We start from the raw sequence: 11141 nt of genomic DNA, 5'->3' as shown, positions 1-11141 counted from the left end.
AAGGGTATTTTTGTCATTTGGCGTATTCAGTCATCCTCTCGGTAACTCAATTGTTTGTACAAGTGATATTTAGTCTTATATTTTACTAAAAAAACTCTTATGACACTTTAAACTTTTAAAATGTTCTATTAGATACCTATATTTAAAAAAAGTGAAACTATTAAACACCTCAATAATAAAAGTGAGAGCACGCGCTAGTGAGTGCATGAAGCATGGTTATTGTTTTGAAAGATCGGAGATATATACCTACAACAAGAGAAATAGATTGTATAAGAGAAACAAATTGAAGAGCAATGTCTTCAGTAGGGATGTCGAATGTTGGGTTTGTATATATAAACTTAAAATGAATTGATCGGAGCAACAGTATATTTATATATAAAACTGCAGTGGGTTTATGATGTATATATAAACTTGAAATTGAATATATATAAATTTATCATCGATCATGTGTATATATACATATATATAAATTTGTAATCAATTGGAGCAATAATACATATAGGGGGGAATTCAAAAATTTATGTAAGGAGAGACTGAATTTTTTTTTGAGATGTAAAATTATATATCATAAATTTTGGGGTGGACTATAATTTTTATTTTGACTAAGTTATTAAAAATTATTTTTTTAAATAAAAAATTAATTTTAATTGTGAGCTATCCTGAGTTTCAGCTCAGGACAACTTGTACATAGATTCGTCACTGAGTACATATATATATATACTTACAATCGATTGGAGCAACAATACCTAAATCTTAAATTCTAAATCCTAAACTTGCAATCAATTTGACGTTCTGGTAGAGGAACAATGACAAAGACTCGATAATAAATTAGATGATCTGTAAAGTATAAGAATATAAAAAAAGAAAAAAATTCTAAACTTTGACGCGTAAATTTCAATTCCACTTTTTGTCCTATTGATTATTTATTGAGATATTTAATAATTTTATTTTTTAAATACAAATATTTAATGGAACATTTTAAAAGTTCAAACTACTATAATATTTTTTTTGTAATAAAGTACAATAATACATTTATGCCTTCACCCAAAAACAACTTAAAACATCATAGCATAAAAGACTTCATATTGACTCTTTTATCATTAGACAAGTCTAAAAAAGAGTTAATGCCTTTTTCTTTTAAGATGATTGAAAATGGTAGTGGGAATAACTTAACTATACACATCACAGTAGTCGATGTACATATATACATATATATATCCAGATTAAACAAAACAAATATTCAGAGTTGGGTTGATCACAACTCAGTGCTTACTATATATACATATGTTTATGGGTTCAAAAAGAGGAGAAAGTGGGGAGATGGGATGGGCGTGGGGCGAAGAAAGAGAAAGAGAGAGCGAAAAACCCTAGAAAATGGAGATGAGGAAAGCATGCCGGGTTTGACAAAGACCATTCACTGTATATTCCTTCGAGAAAGAGATTGTGGGCTCCTCTCCTCACTCCTCAAGCTTAATTCGTTTCAATGGACGACAATTCAAACTTTGAAAGATATATAGAAGAAGAAAGGGGGGGTGGGCGCACGAGCCACCATTTCTTCTCTGTAACCCTAGAGATATCCCGCTTTTCCCCATATTTTTTACGTCATAATACAACAACAACAATATATATATATATAGATAAACCCTAGCTAGCTAGCTAGCTAAACCCTTCTTTCAACACCTAATTAAATTTTACGTTAATGTTTACGTTCACCATTTTTCATATCAATGCGATAAATTCGCTAAATATATATGCGGTTTTATATGTAAAAAATTATAAACCATGCGTCAGTTGATATATATAATTTTTACATGGGTAAGAATGGGAATAGATGATCATCTTAATCTTCAGAACTTTTAAATTATTGATTACTGAATTGGGACCAATTAAAAATTAATTAAATTTAAAAATATTAATTTATAGGTGACAAATTTAACAAAAATAAGGATTATCTATGAGTTATCTATGGCAATATCCCCCAATTTTCATTTAAATTTGAGGAGTTGAGAGAGAGAGAGAGAGAGAGAGAGAGAGAGAGCTCATCATTGCCACTCTCTCTACCGACCAGAGGAGAATCCAAGATAATAATGCACGTCCAAACAGAAGGGTTCAAAGAATGTTGCCTTTTTTCTTTTTTTTCCTTCTTCTCCTTCTTTATTTTTTTCCTTTCACATGCATACACATATATGCAGTTCTTCACCGTCTTCCCTTTCCATTATTAGCCCTCAGTTACGGCTGAAATTGCACCAAGAACCAAGCTTGTGATTGTTTATTGCTGGCTTGCTTTTAGGGTTAGGGATTATAATTAAGCACTTGCATGCATAATTTGGAAGCAAGAGGGGACTCATAATACTGTCTGATGAAAGCCACTGTTGAGACGCCAACAATGACAACTCATTGGCACAATATTTTAAGGTTTTTGATGATGATTATGATTAGGAAGAAGAAAATTCCAGTAGGAAAAGGTTAATTTCAAATGGTTATCTAAGCTAAGCTGTACCAGCTTCCAACCTGCCCAAATCTGCATTGGAATGTTCCCCTTTCAGTAAAGCTTTTTCATAACGGTTTATTGACATTCTAAATGTATATGTGAAGTCAAAGACTGTTTTTTTGCTGATAGTACATGCATATGTTTGAGAATAAAGTTAAACATATATTTTGGTAACTAAAATCCTAGCTAGCTACAAATTAACTAGCTGCATGTGTGCTAAAGCAACTTGGATTCATCGGTCGACTGTAAACTCAAATGATCTCATAATTAACTAATTTTTTTCTCTCTGATAAATGTATAAACATTTGGTTCCAAACTCTTTCATTGCTCATACATTAATAAAATTTATATGCCTATGAAGTAAATATATAAAAATTTATCTATAAACTTGTTCTTTCTTTTGCTATTGGGTATAGTTAATTGGTGACTAACTGTTTTTGTGTTTGCTAAAAGAGACATTTACGCAGAAACCTACAAAAGAAAGAAGAATATAATAAAAATTGGCCAGGCAAATAATGAAATTAAATAATCAATTAAGTAAAACTCTATAACTAACCCCCCGCGGCCAAAACCAACTGAAAAACACACAAAAGCAAGTCGAAATTGGGAACATCTAGGGATGGCAAGCAATTAAGAGCACAAACTCGTCATAAAATAGGCTAATCAAGTCAGTTTTTATCCCTTAAAAGAATAATGTAAGAAGGTAAAGTAGAAGGGCATCGGAATCGAGCTAACCAAAAAGACCTAAATAGATTGCAGTAAAAAATATAGCAAAAACACGTCCTAACTAGAATAATATAATTATGTACAGAACAGTAAATCGAAAATCCAAGCATAATACAGATTTACATGTATAGCTTCTCTTGTCCATCAGTTCGCTGAGCTGCTGAGAGCAATGAAGTTGATGAATTCACTTAATTATAAGCACTAAGAATACATGTTGCCAAAGGTAACAGCAGTATGCGCGATCGTGTTAATTACTGCCGCAGACATCAATTATACCATTGCTATTATATTGTTGTTTTACTTCAATTCCACGTTAGTTTTCCAGTTAATTATGTAAATGATGCCAACCAAGAACATAGCTTTCGATAACATTAATGAATCAATTTCTCCATGCTAGCTAGACCCACTTCAAAAAGTAATATCTTTGGAGAATAAATTCACAACCAAACTTGTAATTAATCAAAATCACGAGTTCTCAATCTAATATTGTTTTATAAACTGGTACCTTAAATACGAGCTTAATTATTTTTAGAAACAATTTGTGACGCATAACCATGGTCAAATCTTCCTAAAACATGCAAAAATCAAAGTTACTTTATCAAATTATGCAGACAAGCACAGCAATATTGGGATTGGCATCACTTTGTGATGGATCATAAGTACACAAGCGAGCTTCACACACCTTTTTCTTTTTCTTTTTCTTTTTAAACAAACTGTTCAGCTGTTACACAGAGAAAAATATATAATCCTTTCTTTCTTTGTCACTGTTCAGAATCAGTCAAAAGAGCATTTTGGTAAATACCCGACAAAATCAGCGTCTTTTCCCCAGTATCTGTCCCTCCTTTCTACCGTTGGAGTTCAAACCTGAGTCAAGGGGTACTTGCGTAATTACACCACAAACTATCCTTCTATTTATACTCTCAAACTTCTCACTTTCTCTAACTCTACTGGCCTCTCCCCCGCTAGCTCTATATATCACCTCACAGACCTCTTTATTAATTGTCACTTCTCCATCATATATTCTCTTTCAACACAAGTTTTGTTCTCTTATGCCGCAAAATCATGATGTTTAGGTACGTTGCAGACAGTTTACTCGACCGTTCTCTATATATAATCACTGCAACGATGAATATGATGACCTTCTTTTGATTCTTTGTCATTTCTTTTTGTGGGCATGTAAAAATATATTTATTTACAAGTTATTGCAGGATGTATGTTCTTCCGGGTTGATGATGATATCGCTGCAAAAGTTGTAAGTTCTTCCAAGTCTTGATCAGATGAAGTGTTCCTTTTCTACTTTTCCTTTGTTGTAAAGATGGATTGATGGGTATTATCATGTTGTAAGAAAAGATTAATTATTTATAGAAAACTGTGTTTATATATTGTTTTTGGTTGATTCCTCCAGATCCAAGGCGCGGTTGTGATAAAGAGCTTTTCGCGGTGGTGACAGAAAATGAAGTTTTGATCGATTCGCAGAGTGTTCCAAGTTTTTATATACTTTTGAAGCTTGGCTTGTTATTAGTGGATTCTCAGTTTGTTCTCTATATGTTCATGATATAGAGATCTTTCTTCAGCTAAAGATGGCTGAAAATACAGCAAAAACAAGCAGATTGTTATTGCTTTTGTTCATCTTCTTCTTCTTCTTCTTCAGTTCATGCAGATGCAGTGGCAATGAAGTTGAGCTTCTATTATCCATCAAAAGTTCATTGCATGATCCTCTACAGACCCTCTTTAATTGGAATCTTTCTCTTTCTTTTTGTCAATGGAGGGGTGTAGTTTGTGACAGTTCGTCTCATGTTTCCAAAATTGAGCTCTCTGGAAAGAACTTCTCCGGAGAACTGCCGGAATCTTTTTTCCGTTTCCCACATATTGAAGCTCTTGATCTTTCAAACAATCAGCTCTCCAGCGAGATTCCGATCAGCATTTCTTCTTGCTTGTCCCTTCGATATCTCAATCTCAGCAACAACAATTTCACCGGGAAAATTCCTGAAGGTTGGACTAATCCGAAGCTTCAAGTGTTGGATCTATCAAACAACATGCTTTCCGGGAAAATTCCTGACGGGATTGGAGGGCTTATGGGGCTTAGATTTCTTGATCTGGGTGGGAATCTTTTGGTGGGAAGAATTCCAAAGTCTATATCAAATATGACAAATTTGCAGTTCTTGACTTTGGCTTCAAACGGATTAACCGGCGAAATTCCTCGAGAATTAGGGCTTCTGAAGAGCTTGAAGTGGATTTACTTTGGATATAACAATCTCTCCGGCGAAATTCCGAATCAGATTGGAGAACTGAATTTATTGAATCATCTTGATCTCGTCAACAACAATCTCACTGGTGAAATTCCTTCCTCTTTTGGAAATCTGACCAATCTTCAGTACCTTTTTCTATACCTAAACAAGCTTTCTGGTCCGATTCCTCGTTCCATATTTGGCCTGAAAAGATTAGTATCGCTTGATTTTAGTGATAATTTTCTATCAGGCGAAGTTCCAGAACTCATAATCAAATTGGAAAACCTAGAAATTCTCCACCTTTTCTCCAACAATTTCACCGGAAAAATCCCAAATGCCCTATCCTATTTGCCTCACCTTCAGGTCCTTCAGTTGTGGTCCAACAGTTTTTCCGGCGAGATACCGCAAAATCTCGGGAAGCAAAACAATCTCACTGTTCTGGACCTTTCCACCAATAACCTCACCGGAAAAATTCCCGATAGCCTCTGTGAGTCCGGCCTGCTCTTTAAGCTCATTCTCTTCTCTAACTCTCTCGAAGGTGAAATTCCAAGGAATTTGAGTCACTGTAAAAGCTTGAAACGGATCCGGCTTCACAACAACAAACTCTCTGGCGAATTATCGCCCGAATTTACCAAGCTCCCGCTCGTTTACTTCCTCGATGTTTCTAGCAACGAGCTCTCTGGCACGATCAGCCAGAGGAAGTGGGATATGCCGGAGCTCCAAATGCTGAATTTAGCAAGAAATAAATTTTTCGGCTCCTTGCCGGATTCTTTTGGCAGTGACAAGCTCGAGAACTTGGACTTATCGGAGAACATGTTATCCGGTGGGATTCCGGCCAGTTTCGGAAAATTCTCCGAGCTCATGGAAATGAAGCTAAGGAAGAACAAACTCTCCGGCGAAATTCCAGAAGAGTTGGCTTCATGCAAGAAGCTTGTTAGTTTAGATCTCAGTCACAATCAACTCAGTGGCTTAATTCCTTCTAGTCTCTCCGAAATGCCGGTTCTTGGCCAGCTTGATCTCTCCGTGAACCAATTAACAGGCGAAATTCCGGAAGATTTGGGAAAAGTAGAGTCACTGGTTGAAGTAAACGTTTCATACAATCGCTTTCACGGCCATTTGCCGCCTACCGGAGCGTTCCTAGCCATCAACTCAAGCGCAGTAGCCGGAAATAGCCTTTGCGGCGGAGACTCCGCAGCCGGTTTGTCGCCGTGCAAAGGCGTGGGGACCCCGGTTTGGTGGCTGTTAATAACTTGTCTTCTCGTTGTCTTGGCCATTCTTGTGCTCGCCGCTTTGGTCTTTGCTTTCGTCAAACGAAGAAGCGATTCGGAGCTCAAGAGGGTGGAGAACGAAGACGGAATCCTCGAACTGCAGTTCTTCGATTCCAAGGTTTCAAAAAAAATAACGGTTAATGATATCTTGTCTTCAATGAAAGATGAAAACGTGATTTCAAGAGGCAGAAGCGGCGTTTCTTACAAAGGCAAGTCGTCCAATATGAACAGAATCCAATTCACGGTGAAGGAGATGAATCAGATCAATTCGTTTCCGGCCAGATTCTGGACTGGAATGGCGGAATTGGGTAAGCTTCGTCATCCAAACATCGCCAAGATCATCGCCATGAGCCGGTCGGAAAAGAGCGGCCTTTTAGTCTACGAGTACATAGAAGGGAAGAGTTTGAGGGAAGTTCTTGGAGGCCTGAGTTGGCAACGCCGGCTGAAAATCGCCATCGGAATTGCCAAAGCCGTCAGATATTTGCATTCTCGTTCGCCGGCAATGCCGGCCGGTGACTTGTCACCGGAAAAAATTGTCATCGATGGCAGGGACGAGCCTCACCTGAGGTTGAGCCTTCCCGGGACGACATGGCCGGACACCAAGTTGCATGTGGCGTCGGGTTACGTTGCCCCAGGTAAATTACTGTATAAATTCTAATTCCTTAATTATTTTTATTCATCTATCATTTCATTTCTAATTAATGAAAGAGCACACAGAGTCTTTCTTTTTTCTTTTTTTAATATTAATTTATTTTATGCACGTAACGTACGATATATTTGTCTTGCACTTGCAGAGACCAGAGACACCAAGAACATTTCCGAGAAGAGTGACATCTACGGACTCGGCCTGATGCTAATCGAGTTACTGACCGGGAAAAGCCCCGGCGACAACGAGTTGTTAGGCGAGCATGAGAGCATCGTGGAATGGGCGCGGTACTGCTACTCCGATTGCCATCTTGACATGTGGGTGGATTCAAGCATCAAGGGTAGTGCAGTGGAGAAGCAGAATGAGATTGTAGCGACCATGAATCTTGCTCTGCACTGCACCGCCACCGATCCGGCTGCGAGGACTTGCTCCGGCGAGGTAGTCAAAACCCTAGTTTCCTTTACCAGATCAAGGTCATGTGTTTTAGGCCTTTAATTAGGGTTCTTCTAGCTATAGCTACTATATATATATATATATATATTTTCTAGTTTTGGGTTTTTCAGATGACATGATTTTGTTCAGCTTTTCTTTCTTTTTTTTCCCTTCTATATTTTCCTTTTTTTTATTTCTTAACATAAGGTATCAATTGAGTGTTACTCAAATGTTCTGTTAATGTTTTGACGACATATATACTAGTGAGTGTAAAAATGTAGATATAGAGTGAAATGCCAATATCATATATATGAGTTATTACAACTTCTCTCTAATCTCATAAAGTAGTGATCTGATTTTAGTTAGATATATATATATATATATATAAAGTTTAACATTAGCTACATATATATATATATATTACATTGTTGGACTTGAAGCAAGCTCAAAAGGTGGGGAATGAATGAAAAGTGGGTGTGCTTTCTGAGCAAGCTGCCAAACTTCATGGTGCTAGCTCATCCACCTTGAAATTCCAACCACCTCCCTAATTAAATTTCTCAAGCACTTCAAAGAAGAAGTAATATTATCTTGTGATTTGCTATATATATATATATATGTACATATATGTCTATAAAGGACATTCTCTTTTCCTTTCCCATGCGCATGTAGCAGCTAGCTAGGTTAGAAATTAGAATTCTGTCCTCCAGCTAAGGGAGAGACGAACTGGAATCTCTCTCTCTCTCTCTCTCGTGAACTAAATGTCGCAAGTGGGTAAGTAGAGGTTGAAAAACAGCCACAAACTTGTCAATTGCTTTTACCTGTAATGATGATGCTGAAGGGGGTTAAGTTTTATTTGATGTGAAGAAAACAAAAGGGAGATAGAATTACAACTAAACAGCACATTATTGGACACTTATATATGTGTGTGTGTGGATAGCATGGCCCCAGGCCTGTGAGTGAGAGAATGAAAGTGAATTGTTGCTGTCTATTATATGTGTGTATATATATATATATATATTAAATATATACATACCCAACTTTCCCTTTTCGTTCTCCCTCTCCCTGTGTCTGTGGGAATGGCATTTCTCATTGGACTTCCTCTGTGGTTTGGATGGGCTTATATTACATGCTTTTGTGTTTGTGGCCTACCTACCTATATATCTTTTCTCTTTCTCTCTTCTGCTTTCATCTTCAGCTCTTGTTTTTTCTGTCAGAGACTCAGAGGATCGAGGAGTATATATGAAGTATCAACTTTTCTTTCAACAAATCCTTATAGCTAGCTAGCTATAGAAAGCATATTTCAGAACTTAGTTTTAGAAAACTGGCCTCTAAACACTCCAAGAAATGACCATTTTCAACTAACTAATTAATTAATTAGGCTCGATATCACTTGTCATAATCAAATGATCACAGATAACCCACACAAAACAAATTAAGAAAAAAGAAACTTAACGTGTATTTCAAGGTTTAACAAATTAACTTAATTACCTCTATATATCATCTTGAGCCCCCAGAATATATAGTGGAATTAATTTACCTACGAAGATATATGTAAATTTTGAACAAAAGAAGTAATATAATAATTTTAATTTTTAAACTAACAAAACTCACTCTCCTTCCAACTTCATGACTCATTATTAGGATGAGATTGATTATTGAGTCCCGACACTAACTGTATATATAGAATACAATTCAAAAAATCGATTACATCTTATATATATATATATCTTAAATAATTATTGAGGTCTGAGCATTTAAATCCTATATATGCTAAAGAGCTTCTATTATAGGCAACCACTCCCTATAGGCTTTCCTATTCTCATTTTCCATATATATACATAAATTTAAACAAAATAACATGCGGCATATATAAAAATGAAAAGTCCTAATAAACCCTAACAATTACAAAGGCCAAAATATTTTCTGACTTGGTGTACATCATAAAGCAGGGCAATATTAACCTAAAGAAGAAGTTGAATGATTCATTTCAGTATCTAATATTGCTGTCATTGAAACGCATTCCAACATAGTTGTCCACATATATATATATATATATATATAAAACAAATTAATATGCCACCATCAAATGGGCAAATTAAAATTGAGCAAACCCTAGCTTTTGTGTACAGTAAATAAATGCTCACAAAAAGCAGAAGGAAACATTTGACAATAACAACTGAATAATATTGGTCCACGATGATTCAGAGTGTCTGAGTACTGATAAGGTCAACAGCATTTGCCACCATCAAATTAAATCATATATATATACATATATCTTGTGGGAACTGGGGGACCATTAACACACACACACACACACACAGTCTCTGCATGTCCCTTTGTTGGATTGTCTTCTTAATGAACACACTATATCTAGAGCTAGTGGACGAAACACAAAGCTGCACCTAAAGCTTAGTTACACACAGCAAAACAGCTCACCTTTTCTGCTTCTTCAACCTCAGTAGTCTCATATTTCAAGATGCATCTCGGCTTTTCTTTCAGCTCAATTTGCATGCCTTACAATAATTATATATATATATGTATGTATATATAGGGTGGTCTACGACTTCTTTCTCTTATTCGTACAAGTCAATAATCAGTTTGTTGACTCAATAGTGTCAACTAAATATTCATTGTCGGCTGGCTATTATTTGTTTGTTTTTATTTTTTATTTTTTCACTTGATTCTTATTTTGGGTTCAGGGATCACCGGATTATTTCTTTCTTCTTTCCCACCAACCATTCGAAAAGTTAAGGTTGTGTTATTTTTTATATTTTAATTTTTAATTTTTAATTTTTAATTCTGAGTATTTGTTTTGAGATTTTTAAAAATATGTTTTTTTATTCTAAAAAATTATTTTTTAAAAAAATATATTTATTTTAAAATCTTAAAAAAAATATTTTATGATATTTTATTTAATAAATTTGATTATTAAATAATAAAATTAACTCTTTTTAATAAAATTCTACTATTAAAATAAAATGATAAATTTAATTAATGAATTGGTGACATATAATTTATATTAAATATTATTATATATAATATATGTAATATACTTAATACTATATTATATGTTATTCTATATTTTTAATTATAATATAAATATATTACATTTTTAAAATTTTAAATAAATATATAATTTTATTTTCAATAAAAAAAAATTTTCTCTCTTTTTTTTTTCTTTTTCTTTTTCTATTCTTTTCTACGCCCTGCATCTTCTTCATCGCCGACGACCACCGCTGGCCGGAGATTTACACAATCAGAACCTATCATTAGAAATAACAAGATAAGGGGGTTAATATACATAAAAATGGGCCAGATTTAGTGACTGAATTTTCATAAATTTGATTTTT

General features: G+C 34.9%; 1 protein-coding gene across 2 annotated transcripts; it reads left to right on the top strand.

Moving 5' to 3' along the window:
• The first annotated feature begins 4164 nt into the window (after nucleotides 1–4164).
• LOC127787242 (leucine-rich repeat receptor-like serine/threonine-protein kinase SKM1) lies at nucleotides 4165–8131 on the top strand. Of its 2 annotated transcripts, none has more exons than XM_052315194.1 (4): nucleotides 4165–4290; nucleotides 4426–4469; nucleotides 4623–7348; nucleotides 7508–8131. In XM_052315194.1, exons 3-4 carry the CDS (start codon nucleotides 4798–4800, stop codon nucleotides 7852–7854), a joined length of 2898 nt encoding a protein of 965 aa, XP_052171154.1. In that variant the 5' UTR covers nucleotides 4165–4290; nucleotides 4426–4469; nucleotides 4623–4797; the 3' UTR covers nucleotides 7855–8131. The 2 variants fall into 2 exon arrangements, with proteins under 2 accessions (XP_052171154.1, XP_052171155.1); XM_052315195.1 differs by having other exon boundaries at nucleotides 4172–4290; nucleotides 4417–4469.
• Nucleotides 8132–11141: the final 3010 nt, after the last annotated feature.

This window comes from Diospyros lotus, chromosome 12, assembly GCF_014633365.1.
Source record: "Diospyros lotus cultivar Yz01 chromosome 12, ASM1463336v1, whole genome shotgun sequence".
Lineage (NCBI taxonomy): Eukaryota > Viridiplantae > Streptophyta > Magnoliopsida > Ericales > Ebenaceae > Diospyros > Diospyros lotus.
The sequence above is the reverse complement of the archived record's forward strand: the minus strand, read 5'-3'. Positions and strand labels throughout refer to the sequence as shown.

Coding starts and splice junctions, on each gene's coding strand:
- LOC127787242 (XM_052315194.1), top strand. CDS start 4,798: ATGGCTGAAAATACAGCAAAAACAAGCAGATTGTTATTGCTTTTGTTC. Junction 7,349..7,507: donor GTCGGGTTACGTTGCCCCAG/GTAAATTACTGT, acceptor TTGCACTTGCAG/AGACCAGAGACACCAAGAAC.